General features: G+C 43.6%; 1 protein-coding gene across 3 annotated transcripts in view; it reads left to right on the top strand.

Moving 5' to 3' along the window:
• LOC124793552 (sulfite oxidase, mitochondrial-like) overlaps positions 1 to 24,073 on the top strand; it is a 169,032-nt gene that overhangs the window by 100,223 nt on the left and 44,736 nt on the right. For all 3 annotated transcript variants that reach the window (XM_047258030.1, XM_047258029.1, XM_047258031.1), the window contains one exon: positions 23,008 to 23,088. In XM_047258030.1, the coding sequence (XP_047113986.1) occupies positions 23,008 to 23,088 (81 nt within the window). The remainder of the gene's footprint in view (positions 1 to 23,007; positions 23,089 to 24,073) is intronic.

The raw sequence follows: 24,073 nt of genomic DNA, 5'->3' as shown, positions 1-24,073 counted from the left end.
AGGCGGCTTCCTCTTTCATTTCTGTCCCCCAATCCATATTCACCTACTACGTTTCCTTCTCTCCCTTTTCCTACACTCGAATTCCAGTCACCCATGACTATTAAATTTTCGTCTCCCTTCACAATCTGAATAATTTCTTTTATTTCATCATACATTTCTTCAATTTCTTCGTCATCTGCAGAGCTAGTTGGCATATAAACTTGTACTACTGTAGTAGGCGTGGGCTTCGTATCTATCTTGGCCACAATAATGCGTTCACTATGTTGTTTGTAGTAGCTTACCCGCATTCCTATTTTCCTATTCATTATTAAATGAGGGTATAATATAATAAAATAATGGAATAGATGATAATAAAATGTTGAAATGTGTGGTTTTTTTAAAATGTATTGAATTAATGAGATAATTTTTCGGCATGAATGACAAGCACAATAAGCTGAGCTATGCCTGGAAATAAGTTCGTATTAGTTCATATTATTTTGCAGGGCGAAGTAGTTTCTTCCTCCACTGTAGATTTGTGCTTACTGTTCTTTATAATGCTGCGTTTGGTCACCGTGTTCACCTTTGAAGTCTTGACCATGTTCCCATTAAGCTTATCAGATCTTCGTAATTTTCCAAAGTACACAGGTGGGCTTCAGTTCTTGTAATTATCGTACTATTTGAAATAACAACTCACACGACCTTTCTGTTAATAAAACAATACTGTATTTTTCTAAACGGAGCACATATGAAATATGGGGAGCAGGGGGTGGGGGGGGGGGGGGGGGGGGGGGGGGGCAGGGAGAGGAGGAAAATGGAAGGTGAGGATGAAGAGGCAGACATGGAGGGGGGAGAGTAGTGTAGAGGGATGGAAAAGGGGTAGATAGGAGGACACACACAGGGAGAGAGAGAGAGAGAGAGAGACAGAGAGAGAGAGAGAGTAATGGAAAAACGCAGATGGTGATCTGAATGGAGAAGTGGGAAAGAAGTCATGTAGACACAATTCCCACTTGTGTAATTCAGAGGCAATTGTACAGGAAGGAAGTATCCAAATGATCCACATAGTGAAGCAGATGTTGAAGTAATTTGTTTCGTGGTGCACAGCATCTTGTCATTCATATGAGTAGACAGCCTAAATAGAGTGCCTAAATAGAATGCTCTGCAGTAATTGCAGCATAGCTAATATATGACATGGCTGCTTTCACACATGGACCTGACTTTTTTCCATAGGAAATGTCTGTTACTGGACTATGATAGGAGTTGATGGGTGGGTGTGCACCTGTGTTGACCACAAGAAGATGGTAACTGAGTTGCAGGATTGCAACAATTGGTATAGGGATGGACAAGAATATTCTGTAGGTTGGATGGATGGTAAAACACTCCTTTGGGTCATGTGAATAAGATTTTATGTAGGATATCCTATCTCAGTGCACGTCAAGATATTCAGAGTCCTGGTAAAGGATGTGGTTGCACTTTTCAAGGCCAGAGTGATAGCAGATAATGAGAGGAAAGCTGGTCTGTGGCTGGTTAATAGGTTTACTGGTGTCAGAGGAGCAGATGATACAAGAGACTTGTTTATGGATGACCTACATATATTGTCTGTCAGTAAAAGGTATGGCAAGGTTTATCTGTATATTTCAACAACTCCTGATCCCACTGCAATTGCAGCTTCCATGAATGGTGAGTCTGTAATGAAGAGGCTCCTTGATGTGGGACAGGTGACAACTGTCAAAGTGGAGGTACTGTTAATGGTTTTGTGCTTGGTATGGACAGAGTTATTTATGGAGCCATCTGAAAGGTGGAGATCAACAGCTAGGAAGGTGGCTCGATGAGTTGAGAAGGACCAGGTGAAGTGGATTTGGGAGGAGCAGTTGAGGTTTTGGAGGAAAGAGGAAAGGTTGTCCATGGCATGAGTCCAGATCATGAAAATGTCATCAATGAATATGAACCAGACAAGGGGTTATAGATGTTGACTGGATAGGAGTCATCCAGATGTCCCACAATAAAAGTTGGCACAGGATGGTACCACATGAGTACCCAAAGAAGAGCCACAGATTTGTTCATATATTTGACCTTAGAAAGTGAAATAATTGTCGACCAGGATGTGGTTGGCTAGGAGGATTATGAAAGAGGTGGTGGGTTGGTATCAGGAGGACATTGGGAAAGGTATTGTTCTGTTGCCACAAGATTATGGGCAGGGGGGATGTTGGTGTACAAAGATATCGTATCCACAGTGACCAACAAGGTGGTAATGGGAGAAGAAGTATGGAAAGGCAGTGAAGGAAGTGAGCAGCATCTTTAATGTAGAATGGGAGGCATGAAAAATTGTTTGGAGGTGTTGGTCAACAAAGGCAGATGTTTATTCTGTGGAAGCATTGTATCCAGACACAAGAGGATAACCAGTAGGGAGGAGGCCTGTGGGGTTAGGTTTATAGAGTCTGGGGAGTAGCTGAAAGGTAGGTGTGTGTGTGGTGAGGGGGGCAGTGTTGATGGTGTGATGAGGGAGATGGATTCAGATGACATATTTGGGGACGAACTTGTGGAGCTGCTAGAGTTCATGTTGGACTTTTAGGATGAGATCATGGTTGTAAGGTTTGTGGTTTGTATCCAGTGGTCTTGAAAAATTGACAGAGACCCTTTGCTACATAGTGACTATGAGTAACAACCAACGTGGTAGGACTTTTGTCTCTGGGAAGGATGATAAAGTCCAGATTGGTTTTCAGGCTATGGACAGTAGAGTGTTCTAGCAGTGTGTTCCATAGGAGTGATGGTGGACTCTCTGGGAAGGGATTTAGGAAAGGAAGGTGTGACCAGGTTAGCTGTGAGGAATTCCTGAAAGAATACCAAGGTGGTGACTGGGTGCAAATGGAGAAGGACCATGATTGGAGGGAGGTGGGTACTGTTTTAAACAAGGTTCTATGTGAGGCTTTGGTTGGCTGTTGTCAGTGGGGTGTGGCAAAGAAATGTTTCCACTACGGAGAATGAGTAAAGATCTGTTCCTTTACAAGTCCATGATGGTTGAATTCGAGTTTTGGGCTAAAGGTGAAGCCCTTAGAAACTAGGGTGACTTCTGCAGGGGTGAAGCCTTGCTGACTTACTATGCTTTGCACATTCCCAAAAATTTCATCTGATGTCCATGAAATACTCTGCTCCTAAACACCCATCCTGTAACACTGTTGTCAATCTTTCTGCCAAAACTCTGACCACTCCTGATTCCAAACCCACAACCTCTTTCCTAATCCTACTAGCCAACCACATCCAGATCCACAATTATTTCATTTGTCATGATCAAATCTCTAAAAAATATCCGTGGCACTGCCGTGGGTACTGACATAGCACCATCCTATGTCAAGTTTTTTATGAGCTGTCTGGAGGAATCCTTCCTATCGAGTCAACATCTAAAATCCTTTGTCTGGTTCTGATTCATTAAAACATTTTCATGATCTGGACTCATGGCAAGGACAACCTTTGATCTTTTCTTCCAAAGCTGCATCCCCAGTCATGCTCAACTTAATGAGCCACCTTCCTTGATGTTGATCTCTGCCTCTCAGATGGTTCTGTAAGTACATCTGTTCATATCAAGCCCACCAACCATCAACATTACCCTCATTCTGATAGGTGTCACTTATTCCACATCAAAAACCCTCTTGCATGGAGCTTGCCACCAGCGGACACTGCATCTGCAGTGGAAAGCAGGAGCTGTCAAATATATTGATAATCTTAACAGAGACTAGGTATTATACTACTCAGCACATCTGTAAACAGATCTTCCATCCCATCTCTTCCCCCAACATCAGTAAAATTATTAACCAGCCATCGACCAGCACTCCTGTGAACACATGGTATCACATTGCCTTTAAAAAGCTCAACTGCCTCCTTCACACCACCTCTCCCATTCCCCCCCCCCCTCCTCTTTATCTCCACCCACCTCTTCATCCCCTCCCTTACTCCCTCCATTCTCACTTTCTCCCTCTCTCTACATCTCTTATATGCTCTACCCTCTGAACTCCTTCCATCTTGTTGTGCAACAGTTGCGTCACCTGTCAAAAGACTTACCCTGCACTATCCTGCTATGCCCTCCTTGCCTCATGCAGCCTTTTCTTTACTCCCCTCCCTAAATTTATAAGCTCAGGCAACTGCTCTCAATAACTGATAATCAACAATCAGTCTATCTGTGACTGTGTGTGTGGATGTCTGTGTGGTCGTGTATGCGTACTTTTGCTAAAACAAGAGTGTGAGCTTGAAAGCTAGTGTGAGCCTTTTTATATTATGTGTATGTATGTGCCACACATAAGTCTGCTCTAGGTGAGCGACTACTTTCCCTTATTTTACATATTGTTCCATCCAGAATTAGTTTCTGTGTTTTATCAGGATTACAAAGGATTTTGTTAGAAGGAAACTAATTCATTGTCAGTTCTAGTTCTTCCTGTGTTGCCTGATGCAGTGTGTTGTGGGAAGAAAAGTAGTGAACCAGGATTGAGCTCTGCGGCACACCAGTTTAAACTTTTTTCAGCAAAGAGTATATATTTTTAATTGAGACAGACTGTGTTCTGTTGATTAGATATGACTTAATTACATCTAAATATGGCTTGTTTAGGTCATAGAATTCCAGTTTCACAAGTGGGGCCCATATTTCACTTCCATACAAGGCTATACTCCTGACAGATACCTCCAGAAAAGGCTTCCTAATATTTAAATTTATATTAGATGCTAAGCATTACTCTGTTTGGGAAATTTTTTTATAATATAACCAGTCATATCTACTTTAGCCGTCTTTAGTTATTTTGCTGTCAGAATAGCAAAACTCATTTACAAATTTTAGTCTCTCATTTCCTACTGTAATTCCATTAGCATCCCCTGATTTAATTTGACTGCATTATTTTACCCATGTTTTGATTTTTGTTATGTTTATTTTACATACTCCTTTCAAGACACAATCCATTGCATTCATCTGCAATTCCCTGTCTCTGACAGAATTACTATCACATCAACAACTCTCAATATTAGAAAGGATAGACTGCATGCAACCGGTGGTGGAGTGTTCGTCGCTGTTAGTAGTAGTTTATCCTGGAGTGAAGTAGAAGTGGATAGTTCCTGTGAATTATTATGGGTGGAGGTTACACTCAAAAACCGAGCTAGGTTAATAATTGGCTCCTTTTACCGACTTCCCGACTCAGCAGCATTAGTGGCAGAACAACTGAGAGAAAATTTGGAATACATTTCACATAAATTTTCGCAGCATGTTATAGTCTTAGGTGGAGATTTCAATTTACCAGATATAGATTGGGACACTCAGATGTTTAGGACGGGTGGTAGGGACAGAGCATCGAGTGACATTATACTGAGTGCACTATCCGAAAATTACCTCGAGCAATTAAACAGAGGACCGACTCATGGAGATAACATCTTGGACCTACTGATAACAAACAGACCCAAACTTTTCGACTCTGTATGTGCAGAACAGGGAATCAGTGATCATAACGCCGTTGCAGCATCCCTGAATATGGAAGTTAATAGGAATATAAAAAAAGGAAGGAAGGTTTATCTGTTTAGCAAGAGTAATAGAAGGCAGATTTCAGACTACCTAACAGATCAAAACGAAAATTTCTGTTCCGACACTGACAATGTTGAGTGTTTATGGAAAAAGTTCAAGGCAATCGTAAAATGCGTTTTAGACAGGTACGTGCTGAGTAAAACTGTGAGGGACGGGAAAAACCCACCGTGGTACAACAACAAAGTTAGGAAACTACTGTGAAAGCAAAGAGAGCTTCACTCCAAGTTTAAACACAGCCAAAACCTCTCAGACAAACAGAAGCTAAACGATGTCAAAATTAGCATAAGGAGGGCTATGCGTGAAGTGTTCAGTGAATTTGAAAGTAAAATTCTATGTACCGACTTGACAGAAAATCCTCGGAAGTTCTGGTCTTACGTTAAATCAGTAAGTGGCTCGAAACAGCATATCCAGACACTCCGGGATGATGATGGCATTGAAACAGAGGATGACACGCGTAAAGCTGAAATACTAAACACCTTTTTCCAAAGCTGTTTCACAGAGGAAGACCGCACTGCAGTTCCTTCTCTAAATCCTCGCACAAACGAAAAAATGGCTGACATCGAAATAAGTGTCCAAGGAATAGAAAAGCAACTGGAATCACTCAACAGAGGAAAGTCCACTGGACCTGACGGGATACCAATCCGATTCTACACAGAGTACGCGAAAGAACTTGCCCCCCTTCTAACAGCCGTGTACCGCAAGTCTCTAGAGGAACGGAAGGTTCCAAATGATTGGAAAAGAGCACAGGTAGTCCCAGTCTTCAAGAAGGGTCGTCGAGCAGATGCGCAAAACTATAGACCTATATCTCTGACGTCGATCTGTTGTAGAATTTTAGAACATGATTTTTGCTTGAGTATCATGTCATTTTTGGAAACCCGGAATCTACTATGTAGGAATCAACATGGATTCCGGAAACAGCGATCGTGTGAGACCCAACTCGCTTTATTTATTCATGAGACCCAGAAAATATTAGATACAGGCTCCCAGGTAGATGCTATTTTTCTTGACTTCCGGAAGGCGTTCAATACAGTTCCGCACTGTCGCCTGATAAACAAAGTAAGAGCCTATGGAATATCAGACCAGCTGTGTGGTTGGATTGAAGAGTTTTTAGCAAACAGAACACAGCATGTTGTTATCAATGGAGAGACGTCTACAGACGTTAAAGTAACCTCTGGCGTGCCACAGGGGAGTGTTATGGGACCATTGCTTTTCACAATATATATAAATGACCTAGTAGATAGTGTCGGAAGTTCCATGCGGCTTTTCGCGGATGATGCTGTAGTATACAGAGAAGTTGCAGCATTAGAAAATTGTAGCGAAATGCAGGAAGATCTGCAGCGGATAGGCACTTGGTGCAGGGTGTGGCAAGTGACCCTTAACATAGACATATGTAATGTATTGCGAATACATAGAAAGAAGGATCCTTTATTGTATGATTATGTGATAGCAGAACAAACACTGGTAGCAGTTACTTCTGTAAAATATCTGGGAGTATGCGTGCGGAACGATTTGAAGTGGAATGATCATATAAAATTAATTGTTGGTAAGGCGGGTACCAGGTTGAGATTCATTGGGAGAGTCCTTAGAAAATGTAGTCCATCAACAAAGGAGGTGGCTTACAAAACACTCGTTCGACCTATACTTGAGTATTGCTCATCAGTGTGGGATCCGTACCAGATCGGGTTGACGGGGGAGATAGAGAAGATCCAAAGAAGAGCGGCGCGTTTCGTCACAGGGTTATTTGGTAACCGTGATAGCGTTACGGAGATGTTTAACAAACTCAAGTGGCAGACTCTGCAAGAGAGGTGCTCTGCTTTGCAGTGTAGCTTGCTCGCCAGGTTTCGAGAGGGTGCGTTTCTGGATGAGGTATCGAATATATTGCTTCCCCCTACTTATACCTCCCAAGGAGATCACGAATGTAAAATTAGAGAGATTAGAGCGCGCATGGAGGCTTTCAGACAGTCGTTCTTCCCGCGAACCATACGCGACTGGAACAGGAAAGGGAGGTAATGACAGTGGCACGTAAAGTGCCCTCCGCCACACACCGTTGGGTGGCTTGCGGAGTATAAATGTAGATGTAGATGTAGATGAATTTTTTTCTTCTGCTTAAACATAAATTACCTCTCCAAATTTCTCCTTGTTTTCTTTTACAGCTTGCTCAGTGTAAGGACAGAATAACTTCAGGGATAGACTACAAACTTCTCTTCTCAATCACTGCTTACTTTCTGTGTCCTTTGATTCTTCCAATTGCTGTCTGGTTTCCTTACAAGCTGTAAATATCTGTTCACTCATTGTATTTTATCCCTGCTATCTTCAGAATTTCAAAGAGTGTATTCCAGCCTACACTGTCAAAAGCTTTCTCTACATATATAAATGCTATAAATGTAGATTTACCTTTCACCATTCTGTTTTCTAATTTAAGTGGTAGGGTCAGTATTGCCTTAAGTATTGCTAAATTTCTCTGGAATCCAACCTGACCTCCTCCAAGGTCAGTTTCTACTGGTTTTTCCATTCATCTGTAAATAATTTGTGACAATATTTTGCAAGCATGAGTTATTACGCTGATAGTTCCGTAATACATACTACTGTCGCACCTATGTTTTCTGGAATTCGAATTATTACATTCTTGAAGTTTAAGGGTATTTTGTCAGTCTCATATATCATGCACACCAAGTGGAATATTTTCATCATAGCTGACTCTCCCAAGGAACTCAATAATTCAAAGGGAATATTGTCTAATGTAAAACTGAATGCAGTGCAAGAAACCTTGACAGCTTTCCTTTGTCTACAGAAAAACGGTTGACTTTTGTCACAATTAGGGTATGCAGAATGAGAAGGTACTCTTCTTTTGGGAATTGGGTACTGATGTCTGGTAGATATACTGCATCCACTTTTACTGTGTGCTGCATGATAAGAAGTGGAGAAGGAAGTGATAGGGATGAGACTAGGGACTATATTTTGTCAATGATATGGAAAATTTCACGTTTGTTATGACTGCAACAGAACCACCACCACAACAAGGATATTATATAATTTACTGTGGACACCCTGACAACAAATCCAAGGTGTGTAGTAATGCTAAAGCCACAGTATTTCCTGTTTAACTCGGAAGTGATAAAGCTGCAGTATAATAGAATCTTGGCCAATTAAGTGAGTGAGTGTGCTGAGATGAATCAAGTCTGTACCAGTGATTCCCATCCTCTTGCGTTCCCCCCCCCCCCCCCCCCCCCCTCCCCCTCCCCACCCTAATCTCCCAACTACCACCTTGTGAAAGCCTACGTGATGACCTGCCTTTTTCGGATGTGTAGTTTCCTGCAGGACAGTATGCATGAATATTGTGTCATTCAAGACTGGACTGTAATGCTTCATTGCCCCTTTTGGATAAGTTGTGAAAGGGGAAAGACATTTTAGTTGTTAATCATAAGGTCATTGTATCACTGCAGCTGCTAAGTCTTCTGGTGGGAGGGGGTAGGGGAGTTATTTGAAGAAAAAAATATATATATATCAGAGATCCAGGGTAGAATAACGACCATATTAGGAAAAGGATAGATTACTGAGAGCTGATGTTGAGTCACAAACAGGCACAATAAAAAGAATGCTACACATTGAAGCCTTTTGGCCAAAAACTCATAGGTGGGTTATTACCTCCAAGTAAGTGGGACAAGAGCAAGCCATTAATGCTTATTTTTCCTTGGGCAGGTCAGGTGTAGAAGTGTGGATACCTGAATTCAAAATGGTTAGTGTATACTGCCAGGCATACTCTACTTAGTGATGCATGCAGTTACAGTCATGCAGAAAACATCAAATTGTAAAGTTTGTGTTTGATGGAAGACTGTTCGACACAGAGGAAAAGAAACCAACACACTGATGTGTGTACATTTTAAGGCACCACATATAAAAATAATCTGCATTTATACCTGTTACACCCTTTATATAAGAGAGAGAGAGAGAGAGAGAGAGAGAGAGAGAGAGAGAGAGAGAGAGAGAGAGAGAGAGAGACAGAGAGACAGACAGACAGACAGACAGACAGAGAGGAGACGAGGAGGAGGAGGAGTCAAATGTAGAACATTGATAAGAACTCTGCCACCTTCAGTCCTGAAATAATGACAGTGTGAGAAATAAAAAGGATTGCACAATCAAGAGAAAGGAAAAGAGAAAGAGAGAGAGAAAAAGGGAGTTTGGGATCAAGATGGGATGAGGTGAAAGACTGTTTGGTGTAGCAGGCACCAAGTTCCCTTGAGTCATGCTGTAGAGGACTTTCAGAAACTGGATGCTGAATGTCCCAAAGGCAGGCAGTTCTATGCCTACTCATGCACTCAGGCAGATTAGGAGACGTCATTCCTATGACACATACATAAAAAATTCCACCAATAAGATGAAAGCCATATGGAATATTGTAAGGAAGGAAACTGCAGCAGAACAGACAGATTTCCATAATATTAACTGCCTATTGGAGAAGTCAGCTGTGATAACTGAACCTACAAAAATTCCAAATAAATTCAATTCCTACTTTACACAGACAGTTGAACATCTTATAAATCAAAATTTACAGTGTACTCACAGGAATCAATCCAGATGTGCTGTAAATAAAAACTATTTTTCTATACCCCACCAATGAAAAGGAAATACTTGCTATAATCAAGGAACTGAAGCCTAAATTCTCTGTTGGTACTGACAATATCCCACACTACATCTTGAAGAAATGTGCTCCCCTCATAGCCAGGCCACTTGTTGATGTCTGTAACTGTTCTCTACCACAGACAAATTGAAGACAGCAAAAGTAAAACCTCTGTTCAAGGAAGGGATAAAAACAAAAGTATCAAACTACAGGCCTATTTCGCTACTATCCAGTTTTTCCAAAATAATTGAAAAACTCTGTCGTTAAAGACTAATCAATTTTATAGAAAAAATAATTACTTCTCAAATACACAACACGGATTCTAGAAATTAAATCTACTGAGACTGCTATTTTTGCATTCCTAAATGAAGCCTTAAATGCAATGGACAGCAAAGCAATCTCAGCCATATTTCTAGACTCTCTAAAGCATTTGATGTCATCAATCACAACATCCTTGCTATCCAAGAAGGGAACAAGATAAAGTCCTACTGTTCAGGGAAGCGGAGCATTAAGTATGGTGAAACACAAGGCTCCATTCTAGGACCAATTTCTGTTTCTACTCTTCGTAAATGACTTGGAACCAACCAGTCCATGCTATAATTACAAAAAATTCACAGATGATACAAATGTGAAAATAAAAGGAAGGACCGGAGAAGAATCACTGCATGAGATTAAAATGTGTACCACCCACATTATAGACCGGTTTTCTGGAAACAACTTAGTGATAAACACAGAAAAAATAGTTACAATGCACTAACACACAGTGCAAAATAAATGGCCACTAACACCAGATGTAGAGTTGAAACTTCCTGGCAGATTAAAACTGTGTGCCGAACCGAGACTCGAACTCGGGACCTTTGCCTTTTGCGGGCAAGTGCTCTACCAACTGAGCTACCCAAGCACGACTCAAGCCCCATCCACACAGCTTTACTTCTGCCAGTATAGGAGTGCTAGTTCTGCAGGTTTCGCAGGAGAGCTTCTGTAAAGTTTGGAAGGTAGGAGACGAGATACTGGCAGAAGTAAAGCTGTGAGGATGGGGCGTGAGTCATGCTTGGGTAGCTCAGTTGGTCGAGCACTTGCCCGCGAAAGGCAAAGTTCCCGAATTCGAGACTCGGTCCGGCACACAATTTTAATCTGCCAGGAAGTTTCATATCAGCACACACTCCACTGCAGAGTGAAAATCTCATTCTAGATGTAGAGTTGTTTATCAGAACCCTTGAAAATGTAAGCTCTACAAAATTTGTTGAAACATGATCCAATAAGATCCAAGATGGATCCAACAAGCAAAATACGAGGGCAGTTCAATAAGTAATGCAACACATTTTTTTTCTGAAACAGGGGTCGTTTTATTCAGCATTGAAATACACCAGGTTATTCCCCAATCTTTTAGCTACACAACACTATTTTTCGACGTAATCTCCATTCAATGCTACGGCCTTACGCCACCTTGAAATGAGGGCCTGTATGCCTGCACGGTACCATTCCACAGGTCGATGTCGGAGCCAACGTCGTACTGCATCAATAACTTCTTCATCATCCGCGTAGTGCGTCCCACGGATTGCGTCCTTCATTGGGCCAAACATATGGAAATCCGACGGTGCGAGATTGGGGCTGTAGGGTGCATGAGGAAGAACAGTCCACTGAAGTTTTGTGAGCTCCTCTCGGGTGACAAGACTTGTGTGAGGTCTTGCGTTGTCATGAAGAAGGAGAAGTTCGTTCTGATTTTTGTGTCTACGAACACGCTGAAGTCGTTTCTTCAATTTCTGAAGAGTAGCACAATACACTTCAGAGTTGATCGTTTGACCATGGGGAAGGACATCGAACAGAATAACCCCTTCAGCGTCCCAGAAGACTGTAACCATGACTTTACCGGCTGAGGGTATGGCTTTAAACTTTTTCTTGGTGGGGGAGTGGGTGTGGCGCCACTCCATTGATTGCCGTTTTGTTTCAGGTTCGAAGTGATGAACCCATGTTTCATCGCCTGTAACAATCTTTGACAGGAAATTGTCACCCTCAGCCTCATGATGAGCAAGCAATTCCGCACAGATGGTTCTCCTTTGCTCTTTATGGTGTTCGGTTAGACAACGAAGGACCCAGCGGGAACAAACCTTTGAATATCCCAACTGGTGAACAATTGTGACAGCACTACCAACAGAGATGTCAAGTTGAGCACTGAGTTGTTTGATGGTGATCCGTCGATCATCTCGAACGAGTGTGTTCGCACGCTCCGCCATTGCAGGAGTCACAGCTGTGCACGGCCGTCCCGCACGCGGGAGATCAGACAGTCTTGCTTGACCTTGCGGCGATGATGACACACACCTTGCCCAACGACTCACCATGCTTTTGTCCACTGCCAGATCACCGTAGACATTCTGCAAGCGCCTATGAATATCTGAGATGCCCTGGTTTTCCGCCAAAAGAAACTCGATCACTGCCCGTTGTTTGCAACGCACATCCGTTACAGACGCCATTTTAACAGCTCCGTACAGCGCTGCCACCTGTCGGAAGTCAATGAAACTATACGAGACGAAGCGGGAATGTTTGAAAATATTCCACAAGAAATTTCCTGTTTTTTCAACCTAAATTGGCCGAGAAAAAAATGTGTTGCATTACTTATTGAACTGCCCTCGTACATTACAAAGAAATTGAATACCATTTGTTACACTGTCAAAATTCTTTCTGGTTGCACAGCAGAAGAGACACTAATGAATGTATACTTTGCCCAAGCAGAATCATTATTGTGATATGGCATAATCTTTTGGGCAGATGCATGTCAGGAAAAGTTGTTTTATTTGCCAAGAAAGAATTGTAAGAGCCATAGAAAATGCTGCCGCAGGAAGCTCATGCAAGCTCTTATTTAAGAAACTTCACATCCTCCCACTACCAGGTCTATATATCTTACAAGCAATAGTATTTGTTAGGAAAATCATAAAAAATAGCAGCAGTCTTGTATCGACTAAACAGAGTATCCTTCGGTATAACACGAGGAGAAAGCAGGATATACATGTTCAATATGCATAAACAACACAAAAACAGAATGAACCACTGCAAACAGAGAACAGACTGTACAACAAGCTACCTAATAACATTACAACAATAAAAGACACTTCAAAATATAAAACTGCTGTCCATAAATATTTATTGCAAAAGTGTTGTTATAATGTAGATGAATATCTTGAAACATAAAAATTTGTTCTGTCCATGTTCTGTACTTTGTATGTAAACCTGAACATCTTAATACAGAAGTGTGTTACCTTTACAGTTTTACTTTAGTAATGGATTTTTAAATTAATGTGGTACTTTTGAATTTCCATGTTATTTGCTTATATGTTTCTTTCCCTTAATAATGTGAACTTATTTAGAAATAGTGTGCAATTCTGAATCTTTCACAAAATATTCACCTATGCACTTTTCTGTTCCTTGGCATTACACATGTATTATATGAACACTTGTATCATTATAAGCTCACTGCCATAATCATTTTAACCATGTATCATCTCATCTCCATTTTTGACTTGTCCTATATCATCATGTGCTTTTTGCACACAATATATGATCTACAGGATTAATAAAATTATAATTACAATAAATAAAATAATATACACTTTGGTTGATAAACAACAGGTGTTATTTTGCAAGTTGTTGTTCTTTTGATGTTAGGGGATTTACTGCAGTAGCCACCAGAAAGATTGTGGGAGGCGCACATTGGCACGGCGCGTCACAGACAGTAGTTGCTGCAAGTAAAGTTCCGTCCACCAGAGGGCACACAAGAATTCGGCCACGCCCTCTGCCGGCAGAACAACAACAACTCAGGCATGGGCCGTGCCCAGTCAGTTTTACATCGGGCATGCCTAGCAGACAGTTCCCGGTCTACACTATGTGAAGTGCAACGGACAATGTGAATCGTGTTAATACACAATTGGCGATGAGTAGGGTTGTTCTTTCATGTTTTGTGTCATTGTTCTGGTTTCGCAGCTTATCCACGGCATGGAGGATTTAGTGCGGGTTTTGGTTGAGCAGCAGACAGAGCTCATGGCAACCATGAAACAAGCGCTTCTGGCGTTGCTCTCCACGCAGTCTGCTCCAGCGCTGTTCCCTCTTCCCTTTCCCCCCCTATGACGGGATGGTGGAGGATTGGGATGCATATGAACATTGCCTTCGGCAGCATTTCCAGGCATTTCATGTTGCTGATGCGGAGGTATGTCGTGCTCTTTTCTTGTCTTGGATATCTCCCTCACTGTATCAAGTTTTGCGGCAGCTAGCGCCATTGCAGAAACCCGTGTCTTTGTCTTTTGACGCATTGTGTTCATTGCTGTCTTCATATTATCGCCGCCGCACACATGTTGTGGCGCCTAGGATTGAGTTCTATCAATGCAAGAAACAGCCTCATCAGTCTTACCGGGTGTAGGCCGCTACCCTGCACGGTCTTAGTTGCAAGTGTCATTTTGTCACGGAGCAGTTGCGAGAGTCGTATGCCCACGTTATAGTGTGAGACGTCATTGTTCGTTCAGCCCCTTGAGGAAATCCTGTCCATTGCTCAATCGTATGAAGTCTCTCATGCCGCAGGTCAACAGTTGGAAGCGTGGTGCAATGTTGCGGTGGTTCAGCGCACTGCGACTGTGTCCACTGCATCCGGGGTGGACGATGTGCGAGCGGTACAATCCGGCCATTATGGCCGCTCCCACACGACGCATAAACAGAGTTCTGGTCGCCGGCCCCTGTTACCGTCCTGTGCAGCATGCTATATACATCATGATCAGTCAGAGTTCCCCCAGCATTGGGCCGTTTGTCACAAATGTAATAAAAAAGGATACGTTGCTAAAGTTTGCTGCTCAGCCTCAAAAGAACTGAAGGAGGCAGGTACAGAGGACATGGATGTTGACATTCGGGAAGTTTCATTGGGCCAGGCTCCCGACGCATCGGCACACAAACTCTTTATCGAGGTGGCGGTTCAGTCGTGCAGATTACAACTGCAAGTAGGTACAGGGGCGGCAGTTTCCTTCTTGAATGCACAAACTTACTCCGACCTTCAGTCGCCCCCATTGGTGCCAGTTTACCGGCGTCTCTGCGGTTATGGTAAACAGTTCATTCGCCTACTGGCTCAATTCACTACCAACGTTACTTACAAATCAGTCACTCGGCCTCTTACTTTTATTGTTGTCAGTGAAGCGAGCTCCGCTAACCTTTTTGGATTGGATTCCTTTCAAGCTTTCGGTTTTTCTATTGCAGACACCATACAGTTGGTCTCCAAAGACGTTCCCTATCAATCATTGGAATCTTTGACCTCTGACTTTAAGGATATCTTTGAGGAGGGCCTGGGGCGTGTTTCAGGCTTACTTGACTTACTTGACTTAATTCCTTTGGCCCCTATGGGGGCATAGGGCATCCAAGAGAACTCGCCATCCGTCTCTGTCTTTTGCCATTTGCCTCAATTCTGCCCAGGTCTTACCAACTCTTTTTGCTTCCACTTCCACTGTCCTCTTCCATGTGCCCCTTGGTCTTCCTCTCTTCCTTGTTCCCTGGGGATTCCATTCCAATGCTTTTTTCTCGATGGCTCCATCTGGTTTTCTCAAGGTGTGCCCCAACCAGCCCCACTTTCTCTCTCGTATCTGGTCTTCTATAGGTATCTGGTTTGTTTTTCGCCAGAGCTCCTTGTTACATATTTTTTCTGGCCACCAGATATTCATGATGCATCGAAGACATCTATTTATGAAGCTTTGTAACTGGGTTGTTATCTTTTTATCCATTTTCCAGCTTTCACTGGCGTACAGAAGGACAGCTTTCACATTTGTATTAAAAATACGGATTTTTGTTTTGTATGTGATATTTCTATTTTTCCATATTGGATACAATTGTATGAAGGCAGCATTTGCCTTTTTAATGCGGTTTTTCATGTCATCTCCAGCTCCACCATCTTCTGCCACTATACTACCCAGATACAGGAATGAGTTGACAGTCTCCACTCGCTGCTCACCTATTAACAGGGGCACCTCCATGTTCCCTGAATTTACTCTCATTTCCTTTGTTTTGCCTGTATTTGTCTTGAGGTCAGCAGTCTCTGCTTCTTCTTTCAGCAAATTTAATTTAGCTTGCATATCAGTCAGCCTTGGAGCTAATAAAACTATATCATCTGCAAAATCCAGATCCTCCAGACGTTCGTGGATTCCCCACTGGATTCCTCGTCTCCTGCCTGCTGTGACTCTTCTCATAACAGAGTCTAGAATGAGTAGAAAAAGTGTTGGTGACAAAATGCAACCCTGCCGGACTCCAGTTGTTACTTTTATGGGCTCTGTCATATTTCCCTTGTGGAGTACGCAGCATTCGTAGCCATCATATAGATCTTTTATGATGTTTAAGATCTTCTGTGGTATGCCATACTTCCGCAACACCTGCCAGAGCACTTTATGTTTCACGGAATCGAAGGCCTTTTGAAAATCAATGAATGCCAGGTACATGGTTGCTTGGAATTCTTTGCTTTGCTCTAAGATGATCCTAAGAGTGTTAATAAGATCAACACAGCTGCGTTGTGCCCTAAAACCGGCCTGTTCTTTACGCAGTCGCTTTTCAAGGGATTCTTTAATTCTGTTTAAAATAATTCTGGTGAGGACCTTACTGGGCACTGACAACAATGTAATACCACGCCAGTTATTGCAGTCTGACAAATTTCCCTTTTTTGGGAGCTTTACCACCAAGCCATTTTTACACTCCTTTGGAGATTTCTCTTCAAGCCAAATATGCTTCAACAAAGGATGGAGCATTTTAACAGTACTTTCAATATCGGCTTTTAAGAGCTCTGGTGCTATGTTGTCTAGGCCTGGAGCCTTTGTATTTTTTAGTGTTTTCAAGGCTATCCTAATTTCGTCCATTGTGGGGCACTGCAAATTTATATCTTGATCTTCTTCAACTTCCTCTGGAACATCTCTTACCTGTTCCTCTTGGTTGTCTTCACAATTTAACAGTTCCCTGAAGTGCTCCTCCCATCTCTGTAGCTGTGCCTGTTGAGTTGTAAGCATCACACCATTCTTGTTCTTAACTGGTCCTTCATGTCTGAAGTTCTTCATTGACAACCGTTTGGTAATGTTGTAGAGCTCTTTCATATTTCCTTGTCTTGCTGCCTCTTCTGCTAATTTTGCTTGCTCATCTATCCATTTCCTTTTATCTCGACGTAGCAATGCTTTCACTTTTTTGTTCGCCTCCATGTATTCTTTATGCGCTTCGCTCTTCTGCGCTCTTGTCTTACAAAAATTTAACTTAAGTTTTAGTTCTTTCCTGTGGCTGATTTCATTCCATGCAGCATCGGAGATCCATTCCTTCCTTTGATGTGCCTCAAATCCTAAGATTTCTTCTCCCACATCTAAATAACTGTTCTTGATTTTTTGCCAGCATGTTTCAATTCCCTCTTCCATAACGTTTTCTTCAGAGAGGACCTGGAATCTGTTTTGTAGTTCAAGGGCAAATGTTTCTTTGATCTGTTGGTCTTTTAATCTTGCCACCTCTATTTTCTTGCACCTATGATTGAGCTTGGTTCTGTTTGCCACTATCTTCAGTCTGAATTCCGCCAAAACTAGGAGGTGGTCACTTCCAACGTCTGCCCCTCTTCTATTTCTGACATCTAACAGAGAGTGTCGGAACTTGCGGCTTATGACTATGTGGTCTATTTGATTTTCGGTAACATGGTCTGGAGAAACCCATGTTATCTTATGGCAGTTACGATGTGGAAACAATGTGCCTCCAATGACTAGGTCATGTTCAGCGCATGTTTCTATCAAAAGTTCACCATTTACATTCCTGATCCCCATGCCATGCACGCCCATGATATGTTCAAGCCCTTCATTTCCTGAACCAACTTTTGCATTCAAGTCACCCATTAAAATTTTTATGTCCCTAGAATTTGTTTGTCTAAGGACTCCGTTAAGCTCTGTATAAAATGCATCTTTTAATTCTCCTTTACCTATTTCAGTAGGTGCATAGCATTGAATTACAGTGACATATCGCACATTTGTTTTAAAGCGTGCGGTTATTATCCGTTCTGAGACTGGTTTCCACTCCAGTAAGCTCTTCTTGCTTCTTTTAGATAGTAAGAGCCCTACACCATTCCTATGCATCGCGTCCTCACCTGTCTGACCCACATACAGCAATACTCCACCATTTTGTGTTTGCAATTCCCCAGATTCTGGCCACCTTACTTCACTTAGTCCCAATATATCTAGTCGATAGTTCTCCATCTCTTTTTCAACCTGTCTTAGCCTCCCTGCCTCTCTCAATGTCCTTACATTCCAAAAACCGATACGGGTTTTCCTTTTCAGGCCAAAGGTCATATCCTTAAGATCCATCCTGCTGTTTCTTCTTTTAGTTTCTGTGATATGTGTTTTTTGGTGGTGCGGGTTATCAGCCCACAGCCCCCAAGTGTCCTGGTGGGGCTGCCACCTCATGGCCTGAACACCTGCCAAGGTTTTATTTCAGGGCCTTACCCCTTAGATAGCTTGTCTTCACCACGACTACAGAACGCTATCCATCCCTTCGCAGTAAGGCCTATGTGCATCAACGTTGTCCTGGTTTTCAAGGATCTTCCGCTGTCCACATTAGGGGACTGTGTCTGCTGCCACACAATCACAAGGAGGAAAAGGAAAGGAAGGGAATGTATAGGATGGGACAGAACAGAATAGGATAGGACAGGACACTAGATGGGACGTTGTGAGACACACTTTGTCTGGATCCTCTATGGAGACCTGTCCGGCTTGGGAGGCCCTGCCGGTAGTTACACCACCGCTGGTATAGCCCTCCACGTCATTGGATCACACAAACCCCCTCGCCCACACGGACAGTGTTTTGCTAAGGCGGTGTCTCCTGAGGGGTGTTTCAGGCTTGGAACCTCACTTATTGTTGAAGGCGTTGGCTCGCCCGCATTTTCTATGCGTGAGGCAGATCCCCTTGGCTCTCCGGCCTCAGGTAAAAGCAGAGCTAGACCGGCTGACAGCCCTCGGGGTTGTTCTTCTCATTTCTTCTAGTGAGTGGGCTTCGCCCCTCGTTATTGTCAGGAAACCCTCGGGAAAATTATGTCTTTGTCGCGATTTCAAGGCCACCATTAATTCCCAATTGGTGGTGGACACCTATCCCTTGCCTCGTTCTGATGAATTGTTCTCCGACTTGGCGGGAGGCCAATATTTTTCGAAAATCGATCTTTTGGAGGCTTATCATCAGATATCACTTGATGAGGACTCCAAATGGCTGGTGGTCCTCAATACCCCATTTGGCCTTTACCAATACCAGCGGTTGGCCTTCGGAATATCCAGTGGACCTGCAATATTTCAGCGTTATCTTGAGCATGTCATGTTGACGATCCCTCATTGTATTAATTACCTGGACAACATAATTGTCACAGGCCACAGCATGAAGGAACACTTGCCAACCTTCAAACCCTCTTTCTCAAGTTCAGGTACGTGGGCCTGCGTTGCAAGCTGCTTAAGTCGAACTTCTTCCAACCGTCCATTGAGTATGTGGGCTACACCATCACTCACCATGGCGTCCAGCCGCTAGGAAGTTTGGTCCAAGGTATCATCGACCTTCTGCGGCCCGCTTCGCTGGAGGAGTTACAAGCTTTTTTAGGCAAAATTGCCTATTACCACCAGTTCATTCCCAGGACTTCCACCATAGCCCGACCCCTGTACTGCCTTCTGCGCAAGGGTGTTTGTTTTGATTGGTCGCTTGCATGCGAGCAAGCGTTCACCTCCTTGAAGGGCCTCCTCACATCAGCGCCTTGTTTGGCTACTTTTGACCCCAATAAGCCATTGGTCCTGGCTACAGATGCTTCACAGTATGGGGTGGGGGCGGTCCTGGCCCATCGCAATGCGGATGGCTCCGAGCAGCCACTGCCGTTTGCGTCTAAAACTCTTAGTCCCGTGCAGGCCCATTACTCCCAGGTAAAAAAAGAGGCTTTGGCCATTGTCTGCACTGTTACCAAGTTTCACCCTTTCTTGTATGGCATGAAGTTTCAGTTAATCACTGACCGTAAGCCATTAATATCATTATTTGGCCCCGCCTCGCTGATTCCGGATAGGGCGGCCCACAGACTGCAGCGCTGGGTCTTGTTCCTCTGTAAGTACCATTATGACATTCATTTTTGCCCTACCGGACAGCATGCCAACGCCGACGCTCTTTCCCGTCTTCCAGTGGGCCTGGATCCCAAGTTCGATCAGGAGGAGATTATGTGTTTTCATAGCGGTTGATGGCTTCCCGATCACTAGTTCTAGAGTCGCCAGGGAAACGGCAGCTGACCTGGTTCTCCGGCAAGTAGTTCACCTTGTTCAGCAGGGGTGGTCGTCTCGACCTCCAGGCCAGGCCTCAGACCTTCTTCGTAATTATTTTGTTCTACGAGACCGCCTCTCAGTCTTGGAAGGAGTTCTCCTTCTGGCTACCGATGATACAGTTCCTCCTGTGGCTGTTCAAGCAAGTTTGCAAAGGGAGGTCTTCACATTATTACATGAGGGGCACTGGGGTGTCTCCTGTACTAAAACCTTGGCTTGCAGACATGTGTACTGGCCCGGTATTGACAGGGAAATTGAGCACTTGGTGGCTGCCTGTTCCCAGTGTGCGAGCCAACAGGCATCTCCCAGGTCAGCGTTCTCTTCATGGCCGCCTGCAACCCAGGCATGGGAACATGTTCACATAGATTTTGCGGGCCCGTTTCTCAATGGCTTTTGGCTAACTGTCCTTGATGCTTATTCCTGATTCCCATATGTGGTTTGCTGCTCCTCAACCACTTCAGAAGTTGCAATCCAGGCACTCGCAAAAATCTTTTCTGTGGAAGGTCTGCCAGTTGCCTTGGTATCGGACAATGGACCTCAGTTTATTTCGCAGACCTTCCAGGATTTTTTTAGGCGCTTCGGTATTCGGCACGTTTGCTCTCTCCCCTTTCATCCACAATCGAATGGGGAAGCGGAGTGCGTGGTGCACACATTTGAGACGCAGATGAAAAAGTATGTGCACGAATTTCCTGTGGAGAAGGTGTTGACGTTTTTCCTGACGGCATACCGGACCACACCAATGGGAGAACGCAGCCCCGCAGAGCTCCTCCATGGGCGCCAACCTAGGACACTGCTGCACCTCCTCCGGCCTGGTCCTCACCAGTCTTCGCAAAACGGGGTACCCGGCTTTCCACTGGGTATTTCCGTCTGGGCACGTGGGTTTGATCGCAATCCACATTGGATACCAGTGGTGGTCCTGCACCGCATTGGCTCCCGGCTCTATACCTTGCAGGTGGGGGACCGGGAGGTACGTCATCACCAAAATCAGCTACGTCCATGTTTGGGCACCGACCCTCTGACCCCTCAGGCACCAGCTTCCCCATTGCCGGCAACCGTGTTGTTTTCTCAGGGGACGCTACCGCCCCTCCCACCTGTGACTCCGCCACACTGCGATGGTTCTCAGCCTTGGCGGCCTCCAGTAGCTCCAGCACCGGCATCACTATTGTTAGAGATGCCCCGGTGAGAGCCGGTCCCCCTCGTAGGCTTGGTTTGTCAGGAGGCTGGTTCACCTGTGGTCGTGCCTTCCCCATCGTACCTGCCACTGGGTCTTGTCCGTCCCGCGGTGGAACGGGATCCGGAGTTCGACAGCTTGTCGCCCGTTCTGTTCTGGGCTCCAGTGGTGGGATGATGGGGGCCTCTTCGTGTGGGTCACTTCCAACCATATTCGAAGGTTCTGGCTCGAGATTTGGCAGATCCCCCCGACTCCAGCATTCCAATGGATGTGGAGGTCATCACTACTGCACGATGCTCCACCTTCCAACGCAGTGGATCACAGTGGCTTCACCCCCCGAAGGAGGAGGAGTGCAGTAGCCACCAGAAAGATCGCGGGAGGTGCATATCGGCACAGTGCGTCACTGACAGTAGTTGCTGCAAATAAAGTCCCGTCCACCAGAGGACACATGAGAATTCATCCACGCCCTCTGCTGGCGGAACAACATAAACTCAGGCAGCACGGGCCGTGACCAGTCAGTTTTACATCGGGCATGCCTAGCAGACAGTTCCCGGTGTACACTATGTGACGTGCGACGGACAACGTGAATCGTGTTAATACATTTACTATTGCTGGGGTTGGAGTAAGTGGTAGTTGGAGTGTACACGGTGCAGATTTTACAGGGTGGATTATTGCAGCTGTAAGAATCTATGGTGGGGGTAATGGTTTAGCAATCTCATATGTTTAATTAGAATGTTATCGAGATTAGGAGAGTGACAGAAGGCAACAGTGGTGATAGGATGAGGAAGTCACAAAGAGAGGATGTCATTCCAGTGCTTGACTTCAGAAAGTCATACTCTTGATGGAGTAAAGTGTTGAGGCATTCAAGGCCTGGATGATACTATGTGACAAAATGGGCATCGTTCTGAGCTGTTTGGAAGTGACAGCTGTATTAGTCATTGGGTGAGAAGAGGGAACATGGTTCCTGTCAGTCTTTCTGCAGCAATTTCTGTTTTTACAGTTGCTGTAGAGATGATTTTCATCTAGCTGATAGTGTTTATTCTTTCAGAAGATAATACTGCACCAGAAGGCACTTTCTGTCCATAGTTGGAGTAAAGACTGAGTTGTCCTCCCAATGGCAAATTTTGAGAAATAATTGATCAGTTTTTACCTCTCAAAAGCATCACATCAAACATTTCCATATGTGCATGTTACTTGATTTGCTTTCATTTTTAAGGTGAATGGTGATCTCTGTTGCAGTTGTGTGCATTATGTAGTTAATTTTTGTTGTCATTTGAATGGTATAATTAAAAAACTATTCAATAGTATTTCACAACTTTGCGAGGAAAATATTCCCTATGCATGTACAGTACAGCCACTTTAAAGAATGTATTTCTTTGTCCAGGTACTTTGGAAAACTGTGAAGAAACTGGTGCAGCTTCTCAAATAAATGAAAAGCCAAAATCATCCTCCAAAAAGAATAACAGTAAGTAGAGGAAGTGCTGGGAGTATTCTCACACACAACTATTTTAGTATCTATGTATGATTAGCGTTCACTTCTTAATTTGACTGAGCATTGAAATACATGGTAATAAACTGCATTTGGTTAAACTGTGCAGAAAGCCTTGCAAAATATTTTAAAATCTGATACATTACCTTCTTTAATACTTCTTGTATATTACTTACTTACTTACTCACTGGTCATACCAGACTCGAGAGTCCATTACCGCAGCAACATATTTTCGCCACCTGTCCCTGTCTTGGGCTATTTCCTTCCATTCACCTCCAATACCTAGGCTCCTTAAATCAGACTTCACATTGTCCTCCCATCTACGCCTCGGTCTCCCCACGGGACATTTTCCCTCTAAGTGCCCTACCAGTACTCTGTGCGCTGCCCTGCCCTCATCCATTCGAGCTACGTGACCCGCCCATCGCAGCCTACGTGATTTAATAATAATGATTATGTCAGGGCTTGAATAGAGTTCGTGAAGCTCTTTGTTATGCAGTTTTCGCCACTCTCCACTAATTTCATCCCTTTTTGCTCCGAAAATTCTCCTCAAAATTTTGTTTTCAAATACTCAAAACGGCTGTTCATTTTACACAGTGAGAGACCAAGTCTCACACCCATACAGCATAACTGGTAGAATAATAGTTTTGTATATTCTAATCTTTAAATTCCTACACAATATCTGTGATGAAAGTAATCTATTCAGTGAGAAGTAGCACGCATTTCCTGCCCGTAATCTCTTCTTCAGTTCAGATTCAATCTCATTTCTCGAAGTGATGTCCATGCCTAGATACTTAAATGTGTTCACTTTTTCAAACTGCATGTCTCCAACTCTTAACATTTCCTGATCTACTGCTGTTGGCATTCTAGTAGTAACCAGGTATTTAGTTTTGTCTTCACTTATCCTTAAACCTACATCTTCAATAGCCTTGATTAACGCATTCGCTGTTACAGATTCTTTCCT

This window comes from Schistocerca piceifrons, chromosome 1 (genome assembly GCF_021461385.2).
Source record: "Schistocerca piceifrons isolate TAMUIC-IGC-003096 chromosome 1, iqSchPice1.1, whole genome shotgun sequence".
Taxonomy (NCBI): Eukaryota; Metazoa; Arthropoda; class Insecta; order Orthoptera; family Acrididae; genus Schistocerca; species Schistocerca piceifrons.
Note: the sequence above shows the minus strand (reverse complement) of the source record. Positions and strands in the feature narration are given on the sequence as shown.